At 47.1% G+C, this 20,518-nt stretch overlaps 1 protein-coding gene across 1 annotated transcript; it reads left to right on the forward strand.

Moving 5' to 3' along the window:
• Positions 1–373: 373 nt before the first annotated feature.
• On the forward strand, positions 374–13,774 carry GLRX (glutaredoxin). The gene is made up of 3 exons (XM_061562324.1): positions 374–828; positions 10,672–10,799; positions 11,708–13,774. The coding sequence occupies exons 1-2, from the start codon at positions 409–411 to the stop codon at positions 10,783–10,785; spliced, it is 534 nt and encodes a 177-aa protein (XP_061418308.1). The 5' UTR covers positions 374–408; the 3' UTR covers positions 10,786–10,799; positions 11,708–13,774.
• Positions 13,775–20,518: the final 6,744 nt, after the last annotated feature.

The raw sequence follows: 20,518 nt of genomic DNA on the forward strand, positions 1-20,518 counted from the left end.
CACGGGGGATCTTTGTCTGTGTCGCGAGAGAGACCTCTAGCGGACGTCTTCACCCCCACCCCCACCACCCCACCCACACCACCACCCCCCTCCCACCACCCCCCTCCCACCACTACCCCCACCACCACCACCACCCCCCTCCCACCACCACCCCCTCCCCCACACCACCACCCCACCCCCACCACCACCTCCCCCCCACCACCACCCACACTACCACCCCCTCCCCCACACCACCACCCCACCCCCACCACCACCTCCCCCCCACCACCACCCACACTACCACCCCCTCCCCCACACCACCACCCCCCTCCCACCACCACCACCCCCCCACCACCCCCGTCTCGCTTGGCAATCACTCAAACCGGGGATGCGCACCGCTCGCTCGCTCGCTCAGCCGTGGGCTGGGCCATGTCCCCCCCACCCCTCCTACATGAAGAGGGCGGCACAGCCGCGCCCAGCCGCGACACCACCACCGTCTTCAGCTGCCCGCGTCTCTTCCTGCACCCCCCGCTGCTGCTGCTGCCGCTGCTGCTGCTTCTCATCATCGCCACCGCCGCCGTCATCTTGTTGTCCGCGTCCCGACCGATCGATCGCGACATCGTCGTCTCCGCCGCCGGCGGCATGGCGCAGCAGTACGTGACGAGCAAGGTGCGAGCGGACAAGGTGGTGGTGTTCGTGAAGCGCGGCTGCCCCTTCTGCACGGCGGCCGAGGCGGCGCTGTCCAAGTACCACTTCCGCAGCGGCGCGCTGGAGGTGCACGACATCGGCGGCGAGCAGGCGGTGGCGCAGATTCAGGATTTCTTCCTTCGCACCACCGGGGAGAGAACGGTAACGCGCGCACGTGTCGCCGTCATCATCACGAGGATCGTCGTCCTCGTCGTGATGATGATGTGTCAGGCGGTAGTCGTGATGATGACGATGATGTGTCAGTCGGCTGTGTCACCCACGTCGGTATTGGGTCTCGTGGGCGGTGGGGTTGACGGCTGCAGTGTCGGTGTCGTCGGCTGTGTCGAATGTCATCGGCAGCGTCCGTGTCACCGGTGGTGTTTAGTGTCCGCGTCGGTGTCATTCGCCAGTGTTGTTCGTCATCGGCATCGTCCGTGTCACGATTCGTTGTCGCTGTCATCAGCAGCGTGTCGGTGTCCTCGACCGCGTTTGGTGGCATCAGCAGCGCCGGCAATGGCAGCGGCATCTGGGTGATTTGTAATTGTCGGAGTTTCGTTTTCCTAAACTGCTCGGCTGGTTCGGAGTGGACATTGCCACCCTAAGGCATCACCACCACCACCACCCGAGTAGCGACCACGCCTAGCCATTACGCAATCCCTTATATTCCTTATAGTATCGTTGTCGACTACTTTGTCTGTGTATAACCTCGTCTCAGTGGTTCATCTTAACCTGGGGTGCGAGATGCCCTTTCTGGGGGTGCGAGACGTGGTCTGATTTAATTTAGAAAGTAAAATAATCGGAAACACACATTAAGCACGGGCACGTAAGCGCACCGACTTTGTTTCATGAAACCCTGTGTGTGTTTATTAACATTGCACATTTTGTATTTACGATTGAGAACCAATGGGGGGTGCAAGGCTGCAGTAAAGGTGAAGAACCCACTGCCTTAGCCTCAGGTGTACACAAATGAGATCCATGTACTTTTGTTTGTTCGTGTGGTTCTCGTTAAATAAATTACGGCGTTTTGTGGATGCCGTTTAAGTAAATTATCCGAACAGCGTTCTGGATTTATTCCAGCTGCAGTTAGGCACTGAGTATGATGACTTCATCAGAGTATTATTATCAGCAGCAGCAGTGTTGATCAGTGCTGTCATTATCAGTAGCATCATCATCACGTATGCACCACCATGCACAGCAAGTGTTATAGGCTTTTCTGTGGTTGGCAACAGACGGCGGTGCAGCAAACACACGTGTTGACGTGTAATCCTGTGCTCCCTGTTGGCCTTCACCAACCCACACTAACCACAGTGGTAGAGCTGTGGTTCGATAACCCAAACCACCACCCGCACAACAACAAGGGGAGGCCTGTCATCCAGCAGTGGATTGACAAAAGGGGTGTAAATGTACATTGTCATTCTCTACATCGCGTGCTGCTCCAAATTCTTAACATCATCAGGAGCTTCGATTTAAAGCTTTCGTGACTGCAGGGATTCATCTTCTTGGTTCTTTCGGTAAAGTCACGTAGAAGGGAAGTAATAAAATAATAAAAAAAACATAATAAAATAAAATAATTATTTTATAATTATTTTTATTATGTTTTATTTTTATTATTTTATTACTTCCCTTCTACGTGACTTTACCGAAAGAACCAAGAAGAAGAATCATCAGGAGCGTCGTCAGCAAGCATGTCACGTTGCGCTTTTCGGATGATCATCGTTCAGGGCTTCGTCATCATCCTCAGAAGCAGCTGCAGCATGAGGTTTTATCGCGATTATCCATTGTCATTAGCTCTGTTGGACATCACCAGTAACCTTATCTGTGTGCATCATTATCCACGTCAACGTTTCAAACGGAAGTGTCATTTCCTTCTTCCTTCTGGATAATTGCATTGTCACCGGAAAATCACCACCTCAAACTCAGTCATTCGACTAAAAATTAAACATTTTTATTTTATTTTACAAAGTAAGGCCTACTGAGCGATATAGCTTCAGACGCGACCTGGATATCACAAGTGATAGCTGAACGGGGAGTGGCTTCTCACGTGAAATTGTATAACAGCCAAATACTCTGAACGCGTGTCGATTCTAAATGTGGAGAGAGAAACCGGAGGACCGGGAGAAAAATCCAAGCGACCACATGGACACAGACACGCAAACTCCAAATATACAGCAGGCGTCAGGGTCGGGATCGGGATCGAACCCACGACCTCCTGTATACCAGGCGAGGTAGTTAACATCTCACCACTGTTGCGCCATTAAACATCTCAATCATGACACGTCTGCAGAACTGTAACATCCAGAACATGTAAATTTTTCAAATCCATTGATTGACACAGGGGCTTATGTTTTCCGTACTTAACGTAGTCTGTATCTTTAACAGTGTAAGCTTATCTTGTGTACGGCAGCCGTCTTGGCCAGATTGAGGGCCTCTGCACTCCCTCGGGATTTTCGGCACATATTTCACCAGACGGGGGGAGCATAGACGGAACATAGTAGGGTACAACAATGGATGCTGTTTCACTCTTCCCTTGCCGATAACGTTGCCCCGGTAGCCGCCTGCAACACGTGGTTTAATTATAATGAATTCTCTGTACAATTGGTTCAAAGAAGTTAGGAAGAAGTGTACATGTCGATCGCCTTAGCTTTAATCATTTAACTTCTGTTTACTCGCCTACTCTAGCCCCCCCCCGCATCCCCATTCCCTTATCTTCACGTGAAGATAACAGTGTTGACTTGGTGGAGCGGGTGGCACAGAGCAATTCTTTACAATCCTGCCTGACAATTTCGATTCCTGCTCACGGCCAACATGGGTGGCGAGTGATAATTATCTGAACTTGATCTGTCACCCCCCCCCACGCCCTCTTCCACCGACCAGAACTAGCCAGCGTGGTGAAGCATGGTCAAGCATCCCCCATGAACCAACGTGGCCTTCATCCAGCAGTGGATTGAAGGGGCTGTAAATCATTTTCGTGAATGTCTACTCGTCATGTTTGTCTTTGATTTGGAATACTATCTCACGGAATGTTATCGGCGCGGAGTTGTCATGTCACTGCCTTCACTTCGATCGCGGCCGAACGCTCGTGCAATTTCGTGTTGCTGTGTCGCATCCCACCATGCACAACCCGTTTGTCACTCCACTGCTGGATGGAGGGTCACTCCCACACCGCGCAAGTCATGGGCGGTTGGATTTGTCCATACGCCTGGTGTCATTGACCGTGGTATATGCAATGGATTATAGGGTATCAATCGGTCAGTCAGTCTTTATTTTACGTGACAATATCGGTGCAGCGAGGGCATCGGGCATCAACAGGAATGAGACATGAAACGCGTCATGGACTCGGCGGCTGTCACCGACTTGAGTGAAAGTAAAATTGCAAAATAAATGGTGCGCAAACGAATAAAAAAAGCACATGAAAAGTCAAGTTTTGCTTCAATTCATGTGATTTTATGGCAAGTCTGCGGTAGATGTGGCTTGCACACACCACGGATATAGTGTTGTGTAACATGACTGTGATGTTACATAAGGAGGGAAATGATGGCGTTGTTTTTTTAAAAGAAAGACTGCACCACTGGCTGCCCATGAACTTTGCTGAATGGTTCGTATTCGTAACACAAACGGGCCACCCCCTTCACTGCCAGCACAGAAACATGAAGCCACGTGTTGGGTTCACTCGCACAATCATCAGCTTTGTAACCACAAACGCTCATTTAATGGACATTTCCAGCCGTTGTGTCGTTTCTATCTCCCGACTGGCTAACTCGTGGCCACTGTACTGTACTACAAACAAACTTCCACTTGTGTGTGTATGTCTATATATGTGTGCTCCTCTGACGACACCAACCCACACTGACCAGCGTGGTGAAGTATGGTCATAACCTCAAACTGTAACACGTGACTCAATTGAATAAGTTGCCCAACTCAACTTATGTATATTACTGAAACTCTCACTGGTTACTTTGTGTTAGAGGCGTTTGCCTGGTTTGTTTTACAACGGCAAGCATTGCGTGTGTGTGTGTGTGTGCTCAGTGACACTCTAGCAACCTTTATTTTCCGGTAGTCATGTCCATAAGAAACATAGCAACATACTTGTTCATATGGAGATAACAGAATGTTTATTGGCACACAATCCGCTCTTTGTTTGTGGTATACTGGAGGTCGTGGGTCTGATCTCGACCCTGACGCCCGTATATTTTACGTTTGCGTGTTCTCCCCGTGAATTTTTCTCCCGGGTCCTCCGGTTATTCCATCCACATTTAGAAACACGCGTTCACAGTATTCGGCTGGTGTCCATTTCCACGCGATAATCAGCTTCGTTGAGCTGTCATTTGTGGCCAGGACGCTGCTGAAAAAGAGCGATATAGTTCAAGTGGGCCTTACCTGGTAAAATACAAAATACAGGATATCGTTTTTAGTGTACTCACGACCCATCTATGACGAATTCACCAACAACTCAACACTTTCGCTTGTAACACTGCCCTACTTTATGGATGTTGAACCTCTTTCCCGCCGTACGTAGCTAACCGTGCTAATCGGAGGTTCGTGGGAAGGGTAAACCAATTACTCACCCACTCATCGACTCGCTCACTCACTCACCCACCTACTTACCCACCCACACAATGTATGTACGTATGCTGAACTTATTTCGCACCGTACGTAGTAGCCAACCGTGCTAATCGGAGGTTCGTGGGAAGGACCACAAACAAACTAAACGCAAAAACGGTTCCGAAAGAAATTAGTTTTAAATGTATCGTGGTTCATTTGTGGCAAGTACTTTGTGTGTAATGTGTGCGACCTTTATAATGTATTTGTTCGGAAACATTTTAGCCACCTAGTTTGAATGTACTCTAACCATTATCAAAGTGCCATTATAATATCCAAGGCAAATTTATGCACTATTAGCAAAGGACCATTTCCTGAAACGTCGTCTATTTTATGTTTTTCCTTCTAAGGCCACAGTGTCATTGTTGAATGGGTCCCCTGGTGTAGTAGGCAGTCACTTGACTAGGTGCATTCGTGGGACAGGACATTTATTGGAATGAGCATTTGGTCACAGTTTTATTGACCTAGGTCAAGGGTTGCAAATCGTACTCCGTTCAAATTGAACGCTGTACACTCAGTCGCATAACGAGCGTGGGGCAGGCAGGGGGTGCCTTGCCCCCCCCCCCCCCCCGCCGGCGCCAAAGCTACGAGTTGGGGCTCCCTTGATAACCTCGAGATATATCATGGAACCTTTTTGCCAATATTTAAATATGAAAAAAATAGAAAAAAACAAGAATTAGATTTCCCCTTTCTGGCAACAAAACAGGTGTTAAGATGTTCAAACACCAAATGGATACATTTAGCAAGGAATCAAGTCTGCATTAACCACACGTACTCGTAATATGTTTTAGTAGATGAGGCTTATGAGCGAAAACATCTGCGCTATGCCGATCTAGCTGCCGAAGCACGGCATCATGGCTGGAACACAGAAGTCCGACCAGTGGAGGTGGGCTGCAGAGGTTTTGTGGCAACATCTACAACCAGACTGCTTAGAGACCTGGGAATTAAGGGCCAGAGCCAGCGTTCGGCAATCAAAGCTGTATCGGAGGCGGCAGAAGGCAGCAGTCAGTGGCTCTGGATGAAGAGGAAAGACCCCAGCTGGGCCCCAAAGTGAGAGGGCCAGGAGGTATGCAGTCAACAATGCTTGACTCAGGGAGGAGGACGCCCCTGCCATGCATAGTCCCATGGGATGTTGGCTACCAACAACAAGGCAACTCCTATGACTAATTGGGAATGGGACGCAAGCGTAGGATTGATCACCCTGTCGCTGGCCGCCTTTGGGGAGGGTGTATAGTATGAAAGGCTGAAACACCCTAGGAACCAAAGGGTCACTACTGACGATGCGCTCCCCAAATTTCACCAGGCTCACTGTTCATGAACTCTTGGAAGTGCTTGCACAAAGGATAGTAACATCTCATCCTGTGTTCTTTGGAATCTAGCAACAGATATGCTTTCAACAACAGTGTAAAAAACCAAAAACTTATTTAAAACGGCGGTTTCATTTTTTTAAATGAAAATGTTTTACATGGAACTCCCGCTTCTGGGATATTTATTTCGCTGGATACGCGTCAAGTACATTGCAAAGAAGCACTACTACGGAGCTGTAGTCGCCGCATTTTGTGAAGACGGAGCGCCCCTACAGCGTTAAATGTTCGAGACCGTGAGTGTAACGATGATGTGATTAGGCAAGAGAAGCCGCGATAGATGACACTATGAAACACAATTTTTGTTTCTGGGTATTAAGTGTTATTTTTTTAAATTGTTTATGCCTAAAAAGTATAGAAAATGACTTTTTTCCAACAAACTTTGCTTTTGTGACCAGGACTTTATGTGAAGGATTGACACAAATGCACACGTTTTCTCATTGAAAATAGGTACATTTCTAAAATCACTGTTCTGGTCACAAAAGCAAAGTTTGTGGGGAATGATAGCCATTTTTCTGTGCTTTTGAGGCATAAGCAATTAGGAAATAACACTACGCAGGAATATTTTTTTGTTACACAGTGTAATAACCTTGGTGTGACTTTACGAGACAAAACAAATATTAGGGCCCCACCTGATCGACTTCCGCACCTCCTGAGCTGATAATGTCGTTGCTGCGCCACTGAACACTTCCCTGTTCCCTTACTGTCACAAGACTCTGTTCGACAATAATTACGCGAGTATCCATATAAGTTTTTGAGTTCCATCGCAGTGGAAACCCAAAAACATACTTTGGAATAATATTGGTCGCGACAGCCTCCGTGTTCAAATAATTTCGCGAGTACATTCCGAAACGGTCAGACGCACGTGGTGAAGAACGACCGACAGACGAAGCTGCTTTTGCATTCACAGACTGGCGCAATGAAGTTGTATAAAAACCCACATGTACCGTATAGTGGTGAGGCCAGAGGGATTGGTGGCACCACGCAACTCCACAAATAGCGACAGATCAGATTCTACATGGGCGCGTCACATTCTTGTCTGCCACTTGGAGGTGCTGTGTGGACCTGTCACGTTAAACTAACCGGCTTGTGAACTCTGGGACGGGGACAATCGTGTGACGCAGGCCAGGCAACAGGTTAGTGTAGAATTAATGCGCGCACCCTCCCTTGGTAAATTATCCAATGTTTAAATTACGTGTAAGATATTTTGTTGTACTTTTGTTCCGTTACGTGATTACTACTTGGGTCAGTGCAACGTTTGTAATTTTTTTTACACTGGATCTCATAAATTGAGTGGGAGGTAAATACTTCTTGTTAAACGCAGCACTCTGTTGGGCTGTTAACACTATAATATTTCTAAACGGGTTGCAACATCGTCTCGTTCAATTGAAACCAAAAAATATCTTCCACAGGCTTACTCATTCACTCGGAAAGAATTCGCCAGTCTTCTGGCGTTTCTTGTCAAGAAACAACTGGCACTGCTTAACAAACACATTCCTGCGGAGGGAGCTGGTAGGAACGCTGGGTTGCTCGGTCAATGGCCAGGGTCAACGGCGGCGTGGTGTATTCGGCAAATATGCCCGACTGTGAGGGCGGGCACAAGCCGGCGTGAGTAGGTTAAATGTTGAGTTTTATAAGGGCACCACGGGGAGACCAGCCCCTCCCCACCCCCCACCCAGCCCCTCTCCACCCAGCCCCTCCCCACCCAGCCCCTCCCCTCCCATTTTTGGATGCACGACGGACGGACACAAGAATCCCCTGTGGGCTGGTGGAACCAGGCGGTTCCTACCAGTAAAAATTACGCGGTTCAGTTATTTTGAGATCCAGTACAGCGTTGGAGCATGACTCAGGAGCCTACTGCATCGAATGTCGCTTGCTCTACCCTGTGAGTGCATAGCGTCTGCTCGTGCTCGCGTTACGGTTGGGCTGTTTGCGGGTGTGCGCTCGTGTGAGCATTGATGCATGGGGCTCTGTGTCAAGAGCACTCGGGAGATAAAGTGCCTCTTGCACTGCACTGTTGAACAAAGTGTCGGTGGAATGTTTGCAATTCCTTCAAAGTTATAGTTGACTTCGTGGCGTTGGAACTGTTGAGTCTCGATGATCTAGAATGGGTGCTTTTTACACGCTTTTATTTAACTCACTCTGTCTGTTGTTGTTCTTGTCGTCGTTGTTGTATCCTCAAATTTGTAACTCAATTTTAACCCACTTCCCAATGTGGTATCGACTGCAAACTTGGTATACTTATGTCATACTGATGACAATACTATATTCTATCATAAAAAAAACATATTTTTAAACATCCTTTTTATATGTTATGTTTCGGCTGGGTCTAATTGTCCACGGTCAGCTGAAGTTGGCTGAAATTGCCATTTTATAAAAGCGTGTTTTAAAAAAGTTTTAAACTTTTATTATTATTAATATGATTGTTTAATTGCAGTGGCTAACTACCCAGTATCCATAGCAACAATATTGGGTATTTTTTGCCATGTGGTTGGAACCGTTGTGCCGACGTTCCATGTTTACGGTTTTTTCCCCTCAGCATTGAGAATCAACGTCACGCGTTTGGAGTATTTAGCCACTGCTGTACATTACCACACGATGAGCCACTTCGTTGAGCTATCATTTGTGATAGCCAGGTCGGTTCTGAAAAAGAGTTTATATATCTCGGTGGGCCCTTACTTGGTAAAATAAAAATTGTTTAGTTTCAGTTTAGTACTGGCTCTGTTAAGTGTGCCGCTTTGGAGTGTTATAGTACACCGTTTCACACAGCAAGACTTACTCAATGGGTTGTTGCTGCTTCAGATGAGATGGTGCACACAATAAAAACAAAGAATCATAGCCCTGCCGAATGAAGGCCCCCTCGCGCCGTGACCATCATGGAGGTTGTTTGACCATACTTGACCCTTTTGGGTCGGTGCACTGCCCTTAGCTGGTAATATCGGCCCGCAGCACCTGGTTTTAAATAGTGTACAGCGACAATGAACGGGGTGGTCCAGATGTCTTGTGACACCCGCCTCCCCCTCCCCAATTCATTGACCCCAAACATGTGTTTTTTTTTATTTGCATATTAATTTCTGCTTTAAATAAACCTTTCTTGAATTTTTTTTTTAGTTTTTGAGAATTAACAAGGGGTCAGAATACATCCGGACCACCCTGTACTGTGCTCGTAACAAGGGCGTACATTTTTGTCTTCCCGTTGCGTCGTGAAGTTCTCCGATGTATTATTTTTGGTCCTACCGCGTGTTGTTCGGCACGAAGCTGGAGCTGCCCAGCACGTGGAGCGAAACGTCGGACACGACGGCAAACAAAGACACGCGCTAATAACCCCCCCCCCCCCAAAAAAAAACGTATTGACAATCACACGCTGCGTGACGAACTCAACGTTGTTGCTACGATGCAGCCGCATTTGGGCAGGATTACCCCACAGGCCCTCCTTTAGGCCTCTCCATGCCACGGTGTACACTGGTGTAACCCAGTGGATGAATTGGATTTCTGATTGCAAGGGGTGGGGGGCAGGTGTTTCAAGTTGAGAAGGTTAATCGGGATTAACCCACCGGCACTCCTTTAGGCTTCTCTATTCCACGGTAAAGTAACATCTCTGAGCTACGGTGGCGTGGCCGTCAAGAACGCTTTGTCTTTGAATTTCGTACCGTACGTAGCCAACCGTGCTAATTGGAGGTGTGGGGGGAAAGGACAACAATCTAAACACAAAAAACTGTTCTAAAGAAATTAGTTTTCAATCTAGATTTAAAAGTGCATGACTGCAGCGGCTTCCTAATGTCGGAAGAGCGTTCCAGACGGCCGCAGAAGCGCATCTGAAAGTGCGCGATGCGGCGACCTCTTTGTTCGAGAGCGAGCCAAAAGCCACTGCCAGAGAAAAATGTTTAATGACTTCATAATGTTTTTTTTTTTGCAATGTCATACAGTACATACACAGGCTCTTCTCTCCTGTTTGCCTTAGGGCCCCTCGTAACCTTAATCCGGCCCTGGCCGCAATGCGTCGCATCTGACGGACCCTGGAATGAACGCCTGTGCCCCGCAGGTGCCGCGCGTGTACATCGGGGAGAAGTGCATCGGCGGCGGCTCGGACACGGAGGCGTTGGAGCGCAGCGGCCTGCTGCAGGGCATGCTGCAGGAAATAGGCGTCCTGCAATGAAGGGCGCAGCACGGGTGTGTGAGCAGCACGTGTGGGAGCAAGCACGGGTGCTGTGCTCGCGCAACACGGGTCCTGTCACGCCAGGTGGCAGCAACGTGCGGTGACAGCACGGAGGTGTTGTCATCACCATCGTGGTGTAAAATTGCAGCGCAGTGAAACGCCCCTTAGCCACATTAATGTGCGGAGTGGTATCGTGTGGAGGGGTGTCTTTGGCAGATAATGTTATCCATGCCTGTGTCCAGGCAAATAACTCGTGATAGTCCCCGCAATTATTGGTGATTGGATAATCGGTTGGATTATCGCCGCTTTTGGTGGAGGGGGGTTGGGATTTTTCCATGGATAAACACAGAAATTTGGATTAATTGTCTACTCGAATTCTTTTATCAAACAAAAAAAAACCAAATGTTATGATTTTAGCGCTGTGAGACCACTTCCAGTTTGCCCCTTAGCTGCATATCCACGTTTATTTTGAAGAATGCATCCCAGAATAATGGGCAGTGTCCATCGATTGATTGGGGACTCTCATAAATGGGAGTAGCAGATAAGAGGGCAGCAAGCAAATAAAATAGTTCAACTTCCGTTACATCTTGGGGAAACCTCGTAGCCTTATTTCCAGGTGGCAAAGCATTTGATTGAGTCCGTATGGCAGCGGTCTGTTGGTGAACTAATTTTGATAACTGTTTTGTCGTTTGTGCCTTTTGTGTTTGTGCTATTTCTTAATTTGCTTACAAATTTTTAATTTTGCTTGGTAGTTGTAGGGGTTTTCATTTTCTCGGTATGTGTGTGTGTTGGCCTTTTTTCTCACCATACATAGCCAACCGTGTACATGGGATTTACTCCTTGTATAGTGTTGTGGGATGCTGTTGGCAGACGCTAAGTAAATTAATGTATTATTTTATTATTACATGCCCTCTTTGTCCAGGAGTCTTGGACGTTCGCTGCGGATGTTTGAGTCTACCAGCATCCGCTGCTGTCGCTCTGAGAAGGTGGTGGAACGGAAGAGAGGAGCTACAACTTTGAAAACTTGGGAAACACCGCGCGTTCACTCCCGTTGTGCCTCTTACTACGTGTGCCTCTTACTACTGGGACTCCTGCTACTCGCGCGCGGCTGTGCTGCTGTACGGCTCTCCGCTGCGTTTTCTTGTCATACCGGGTGTTGTTTCGCCACGACGTCCGACGTTCCGCCGCATGTGCCTAGGTGGGAACTTGCAACGTGCGGAGCGAGATGTCCCAACGTTTCCCAGCACTGTGGAGCGAAACGTCGGACGATATGCTGAATGAGTTGTGAGCAGCAACTCCGAACACAACATCGGAGGCCCCTTGCAATTAGCTTGGCGCGCAAGCTCAAATTAGTTGGGAGGTTGAAACCGCGGTAGTTTTGTCGCATTTACACAAAGCGTAGTGTCTCACAAGAAAATTGCTGGCATAATCACAGTGATTCAGTTTTCAAATGAAAGTCACTTTTTGCACTCGCGAAACATGCAACAGGTCATACGAGTAAAATCAATTGTTATCTGTTCTTGCAAATTGTACAAACGTTTTTGCATTCGGCTTAAACACAATTTGACACTACGGGCGGGGACATCTGAGACGCGACAAACGAGACGGTGCGAGTGAGACGACGGGGCAAGTGATGGTGTGACTCATGACAAAATCGCCCCTGTGATTGAAATTAAAACAAAACATCCCATGAATTACTGGGGTATGAGTCATTGTATCCCTGAAGAATTGCGGTTTGTTTCTGCTTTCCACCACTGCCTTCATACATTGCCTTGGAGCAGAGGAACTCCTGCTTCTGGCCTTGGCTGCCCAAAACAAAACGGATGCTAACCGGTGCAAAGGAGGTGGTAACAGGCAAGGGTTGGATGGTGTGGAAGGGGACGGGTGGAATTTGCAGGAACTCAATTTCAGTGAAAGAATAAAAAACACATCGGAGAGTCGTAAATCACAACCCGCGAAAACACTCGTTTCCCATGCTCTGCGCGGTCGTAGTAGAAGATGCGTTCCAAGAACGGTGCGCACAAAGCGAAACCGCACGAGACAGCCACTTGCCGGGTGGCGCGTACGATAGACGCACACTGTCCTACGTCCGACCGCACAGCCGCATCTGAGTAAATTAAAACCGCAAAATGTAGCGAATTGTGGGTAGAAATAGGTTAGCCGCGCATAATACAGCGTAACATCGCGCAAAACGAACCCACATAGAGCAATGCGCGTGTCGTCAATCCTCCTGCACTCCAATTAATAAGGTTGTCACGCGGTTACCGCATCATTGGGCGTGCAAGGCACTTGGCGAGCATCTGGTGATGGGTGGGTTTGAACAAATTGTCTTTTCTTAAATCTAAAAAGGTTATTTCAACAGTTGTATCTGACTACGTGTGTCAACGTGAATTTTGTTATTTTAATTGGCCCTGTTCACGTCATTTCAAATTGTCTTACATGAAAAAAGATGTTGCTTTTGAAAATAAAAAAGGTAGCTTCATAATTATTGAATGTTTACATTTAACATCCGGTACTTCAATGAATTAACGAGTTGGGTATTTTTTCGTCTTGTTAAATTTTTTTTTAAATGTGGTGTGATTGGATTGTTAGTGTTAAGCCCAATGTGTGTCCAATGATGCAGGAAATTAAATTACACATTATTTAAAGTTCAGATGTACCATGTGCACTGTCATCATTATCGTCATCAGCCATGATCAGTCAATTGCTGGATGAAGACCTCACCCAAACCGTCGCTATCTCTCGTGATCCTACGTTGTAATGTTCCATAACAGCACCCATATATAAGCCGATTTCATTGCTCCATCTCTTCTATGGATGTTACCTTAGACGCGTTCCTTTCCTTGGCTTCCGGCCATGATCATTCTCCTTCCAGAGACCTCAACTTCCAAGACTCCTAGTATGTATTGCACTGTATTGTCCAATAACTGCATGTATGCAATGTTTAAGTGACAAATTCTGCATAAAGGAATTTTAGGACGAACTGAAATGGTCTGTCGCATCAATTGCTGCTGTGATGTAAATCATCGAGATTGTTTAAAACGGAACCTCCAGCGTGGTCCATATGTCTTGTGATACCAAATTAATTGACCCCCAAATTTTGTTTCACGTTTGCATATTCATTTATGTTTTAAAATGTCTGTTTTAAATACATTTTCGTTTAAAAAAATTAAAGAAAGTTTTATATCATTAATTTGTGGGTCACAAGACATCTGGACCACCATGTACCGCACTCGTAACAAGGGCGTAGCTTTTGTTTCCCGTTGCATCGTAAAGTTCTCCGATGTATTTTCTGCTCCTATCACACGTTCGGCACGAAAGCTGAAGCTGCCAGCACGTGGAGCGAAACGTCGGACACCACGGCAAACAAAAAGACGCGCGCGAATAAGCCCCCCCCGAATAAAAACTATTGACGATCACACGCTGTGTGTGACGAATTCAAACTTGTTGCCACGATGTGGCCACAACCTGGGCAGGGTTTACCCACAGGAACTGCTTTAGGGCCCCTGCATTCCACGGCGTACACTGATGTAACCCAGTGGATGAATTGGATTTCTGGTGGGAAGATAATGATTCAAGCAGCGGTGATGGAATCCAGCGAGATCCAACTCTACTCTGAATCCCAGTCTCTAAGGGCACAGGCTTAATAAAGAATATGTGTAGAGTGCGCCTGCCTCCCGTGCGGTACATCGAAAAGACGCCAAAGCTAAGCGGCATTGGAGATAAATTGCTCGGTCGCGAAGTGATTGCAGGCCACATACGACGTTCAACATCAATACCGTATCAACACTACACAACAACAAGCAGTGAAGGAGCAAGTGTATTTGTGACGATCCAGAATCTTATGGCTACAGTTGCCACCTGTCCTGGGTTTCCCCAGGACATCCTCTTTATGAGGTTGCCATTTTGTGACATCTGAAGTCTCCCCACATCATTAAAAGTCCATTTTTTGTCACTCGCATAATAACGCCACATCGCCGCGCAAGACGATGCATTTACATTTACTGCAGTTCCCACCTCGTCCCGTGTTGTAAGATCATCTTCCCGTCATATCTGCGGTGATTTTTTTTTTATATATGCCTCAATGGTGGCAACCATACATATGTCCACTCCGATTATTTTTTTTCGTCACACTTTTTATTCCGTTGCAATTCTAAGTAAACGCTGCGTTGGCTGGGAAGAAAATCGAGCAACGGGCGTTCAAACCAAAAGCACCGTCCTTCAGAGAGGTGACTGCCGATTAAGCACGACTAAGCTTAAAAGCAAATTGTGATTTAGACTGTGGCGCACATAAACGTGTTTTATAACCTAAATAAGCGTGCTTACAGGTTTGACAACAGTCGGTTGTGGTTTGTATTACGGCAGCTTGCATTTTAAGATTTATTTATTTTAATTTGACCAGGTAAGGCCCCACTGAGCTATGTAGCTCTTTTTCAGAAGCGACCTGGCCACAAACGATAGCTCAACGAAGTGGATTATCATCATGTGGGAATTTATAGCAGCCAAATACTCTAAAGTGCTGCATTGGTCGGGGAGTGGTGGTGTCGTGGTTAGCGCGCTGCGGTATGAACCTGACCACAATTTCGACTAACTGCCACCAAACAACTGACGTGACTGATATGGAATGGGGCAGACTTCATCCAGCAGTGAATTAACATTATTCGCTGCATGTATGGCATAGTGTCGTTAAAACTGGAAACTAATTTGCGTCTGACAGAGGGCACGTTCGTACGAGCTACCGTTTTAAAATGTTTGGGATTGCATAGCAGCACTTTCATTGTAGTGTGAAGGGCTACGGAATAGGCTGCACGTGCATCTCGCGTTGCTCGGGAGCGGTATACCCGAGTTCGATTCCTGCTCACGGCCAACACCAGTGACGATTATCTGAACCGGTCGTGGGCCTCCCCTAGGTCGACTCAGCATTAAATGTCACCACTCGGGAGACAAAGGCGGCCGGGCGTGGTGTTGGCCACCCACCCCCTTCATAGGTGCTCACGAAAAGCACTTACCCCAACAATCTTTTTTGTTATTGCTGCCAAAAGAGTTCGTGAGCCCAGAGTTGACATTTCACTTTGTTGGCAGCATCAATTAATATGGTTGCAATTCCTTTGTGTGGCTAATCATAGGCAATTGGCTAACAGCCACTTGAAATGAGCGAGGTTATCAAGTAATTTAGTGCGATTGGGCCGTGTATTAAAATACGTTGTTACAACTCAAGATTTAATCTCGATTTTAAACTCAAGATTTGCCACCCTCCGTGGGACCGATTTCTGCTCTGGTTCACCACGGCAGTTCCCACACAACGACGACGTCTCACCTGCAAGCGATGATCGTCTCTTGGCGACTCGACACACGACTCGCCGGCAATTAGCACGTGAGCAATTAGCGTCTGGCAAGGGGTGATTTTGCTGTAGATAGGCATCAACCACCTGGCTCCATCAGCCGTAACCGTGGCAACGAGGTCAGAGAGTGGCTCGTTTGTCACTAGCACTCAATTTTGACTCCAAAGGGGATGTCCCAAATCGTCTTTTTTTGTCGTTCCTATTTTTTTTTTGCTCAAGAGAATCAATCACTCGTGATGGGGTGTGGAAAGCGTCTCGGGCAATCACGTCTTGTTGTTGTTGTATATTACCAGTAAAGCAGCCATTGCAATCTTGCAACGAACGCTCTCTGACCACGTGGGCATTTTTGCAACGAGAGACGTCGTGTCCAATGGGATTTTTGCGGGTTTTTGGGCTCAAGTAATCATGTGATTATTGTGAATTAACCACCGCTTACAAGAGTTAACCTGTAAGTGTGCAGAGTACAGCACAAATATATATACAAAACATAGTGGTGGTTCTGCATACATTTGAGAACCCACATATGCATTAGAAAAACCATGCTTGCTTAATTGGAACACTTTAAAATATGCACTGTTGACAGTTGCACAGATGGTGGCACAATTAAACTTAATAAATCACTGTTTTAATTCACCGTCGTTTGCCTGCTCGACTCGAGATTGAATGCGTGGGAGGTGCAGGACTGAATAACACGATGATGACGATGATGAATGAACGTCTTCTTTTGGACAATGAGATTGTCTATTCAAGATTTTCAGGACACCCCTGGAAATCCGAATGTCACATGTAAAATGTGAACTGAATATATCGATAATTTGGATTTTTGAAAAAAACCCGATATCCTTGCAAAGGTTGCTGCTGTTTTGTAATGAAATGGCGAGCACACTGGACTTGCAAACCAGAGGTCCCCGGCTCGATTTTCGGCACGGCAGTTGAAGCGGGGTGCGCCAAAAGTCGATTGGCTGGTCGCCGTGTGGTGAGGTAAGATGTAAGGGCACTCCCGCCTCTTACAAGATGAAGGGTAATATCCGCACATTTATGGCTGGATTTTAATTAAACAATTTCCCCGTAAAAGTCACCCATCTGAAGACAATTAAATACATTTGCATGGATGTGATTCGCATGAATGTCAATCTGCCTTATAATTACAAGTACGCATGTATCTCAGCTTTAATGAATTGATATCAATTATGCAATTTTTGTATTTAAAGATAAGATCAGAACATTGTGAATTTCGTGATAAATAAGTTGCCTGTACGAGACGATCCTGAATGAACTGTGATGTCTTGCTTTGAAGCAAATGACAATTTACAGGTCTTTTAATCCACCGCTCGATGATCTCTTCCACGCCTTGTCGGCCATGGGGGTTGTCTGACCATACTTCATCACGCTGCTTAGTGCGTGTCCGTAAGTGGGATGCAGGACTGGTTCGGATATCGCTCGCTACTGATGTTGGCCGTAGCCGAGAAACGAACGCGGGATAGCGCAGTGCGCATGCCACTGCACAATCACTCCACCCCAAATGTAAACTAGAATATGTTGCCTCCTCGTAAATACCCCCCATGTGTCAACTATATTATCTTAGTGTAGAGAACACATCACCTACAACATGGAGGTAAATATGTTGGTGTTAATGAATTATTATTTTATGTTCATAAAAATTCTGGGTGATGCTGTTTTCTCTGGACACTTTTCATCCTCCCCCCGGGTATTGTAAAATCAAAACTTGTGGATGCACCTTATATTCCAGTATCTGTGTGTGACCGGATGGACACAACTTTTTTGACATTGGGCACGAGTTTGGGGTGCGTCTAACTTTTGCCTGAGCATCCTTTTGTCATCCTGAGAATGCAGAAGATGTAAAGAGCCTGTGTACTTTACAGTCTCGTTGGAAGATGTCCTTCCAATACTTTTGCATCCTCGACCCCCTTACAAATATTTGACGTACCTCCTTTCATAAGATGAACTCGACAGTCCCAGCACTTGAGCGATTTTCGTTCAACAGGATCCAGTTTGGCCTCATTCATCACCATAACAATCCGTGGACAAATTGGATTGTAAACACATTCCTGCGGAGGGAGCTGGTAGGAACTTTGGGTTGCTCGGTCAATGGCCAGGGTCAACGGCGGCGTGGTGTATTCCGCAAATATGCCCGACTGTGAGGGCGGGCACAAGCCGGCGTGAGTAGGTTAAACGTTGAGTTTTATAAGGGCACCACGGGGTGACCAGCCCCTCCCCACCCAGCCCCACCCCTCCCCCACCCAGCCCCACCCTCCCCACCCAGCCCCTCCCCACCCTCCCCTCCCCACCCAGCCCCTCCCCACCCTCCCCACCCAGCCCCTCCCCACCCTCCCCTCTCCACCCAACCCCACCCCTCCCATTTTTTTATGCACGACGGACGGACACAATAATCCCCATCTGGGCTGGTGTAACCAGGAGTTTCCTACCAGTATTAACCTCATGTTAATTTAACACGTAGGCTTTCGCAACCAATATGCATAATTAATCAAAGGTTTTTGGGGATAAATTGAGTAAATACAAACGTTCCGTGAACCAATTGTAAATGTTGTGGGTTTAGTCGCCGTGACACACGGTGTGATGAAGTAGTAGCTAATTGGCACGATTTGTTCACGTGACAAACCTTACTAATTGGCTGTGTTGGGTGATAGTCGGTCAACAACGCATTTTGAGATTATTTTACTGTTATAAATGTCCAAATGATGGGCCACTTTGTTGAGCTATCATTTGTGGCCAGGTAGCTTCGTAAAAAAATAACAAGTTATTACTTCAGTGGGTTTTCCTGGTAGGATGGGGGTGTTTTAGTTTGTATTTGTGGGTGTTTGGGTGATTTGTTTACTTTTCTTGTACTTTGCCCTCCTATCATGTTTGTGTATTGTTTGTTGTTTTAGCGTTCTTACCCGACCCTACTAGACATTTGACAAAATAAGCTTTGTAGCTCATCGGATTCCTCCAGAATAAATGCTGATTCGGGTTCACATTTACGGTATTATGAACAACCTCGTGCTCTGATGACCTTTGCCAGCGGGTGGCGTTAACGCCGATTGCGAATCGCATTCAGTGTAACGCCACCCGCTGGACAAAGACGGCTTCTTGCACCGCTGCAATCTACGGCACGCAACTTCGTTACTGATCCGCCACAGAAGCTGAATTGTGTGGCAAGGAGGAGGCTGAGTGCTCGGCAAAGCCACGTAGATAGAAAATAAAAAGAATAAAATAAAATTAAAATAATGAAATTGAAAATAAAAGCAAAAAAACCCACGACGTTTCGATCGCAACACAAGCGGTCTTCATCGATGGCGAGCGCTTACACTCGAGTTCTCGACACGCAACTGAACATTGCTACGTGTGCCCATCTCAGGTACGCCGAAGTCGACGCCGGCCCAGTGGCTCCGCCACAAATCCCGTCGTGAAACAGCGGCCGTCCGGGAGGACCAAAATCCCCGCAGCCTCCGATACATCGGGACGTCAACCCAGTGCCGCCTGTTCGCCTACAATCACGCCCCCCCCCCCCTTCTGAATCGCAGCAGCGGCCTCACTCCATGCCATACAGGGGCCGTCCATAAATGACGTCACGCACCTAGGGGGGGGGGGGGTGAGAAATGTGACGTCACATAAAAATGCGCAACTTTAAATATAGACAACACGTTCTACTTAATTACAAACTTTTTAATAAATGTTTTCTCCCACAACATCAGAGTGCAGCGCCACATTAAATACGCACTACAATGACAATAGTTTAAAGCGATTTGAAGCATGTTTTATTTAAAAAATGGAAATATGGTTTGGGGGGGAAAGAGCTTTATGACGTCATATTTGAGGGGGGGTCTGACTTTTTGTGACGCCGTGTGATGAGGGGGGGGGGGGGTCAAAACTCGTCCAAAATCGCGTAACGTCATTTATGGACGACCCCAAACACAAGCGAAGGCGAGAGAAGGAAGCGAGAGTCTGGTCTGCGGCCGACGTCAAAAAATCTACATCTCGTACAGGACCCTACTGTCGAACCTCAAGGTTTCAACCTCCCACACCACCAGTGGTCGACAATCAACCAAATCAAGGACCGGGCCACGTGGCCGATGCGGTTTCCCGATGCCACAAATGGCGCCATCAAAGATTCAGTGGCCTGCGAGTACAGCCACCCAATCCCAAACATTCGACCGCATCGTAAACAGCCGATGGCTTCACTCCTTCAACGGAGGCACGGGCGAGATCCACTCTGCGTCCGAACAGACAATTGAGTGGATAATATCTAACGTTGCATGTTTAATCTGCTGCTATGAATCCATACAATAGAAGTAGAAGATAGAAACACCGCGTACAAACAGTATAGGATTAGTATGGAATACATTGGGTCATTAAACGATAACCTTGGC

This window comes from Lethenteron reissneri, chromosome 4, assembly GCF_015708825.2.
Source record: "Lethenteron reissneri isolate LAM-NWPU_2019-01 chromosome 4, ASM1570882v1, whole genome shotgun sequence".
NCBI classification, from domain to species: Eukaryota; Metazoa; Chordata; class Hyperoartia; order Petromyzontiformes; family Petromyzontidae; genus Lethenteron; species Lethenteron reissneri.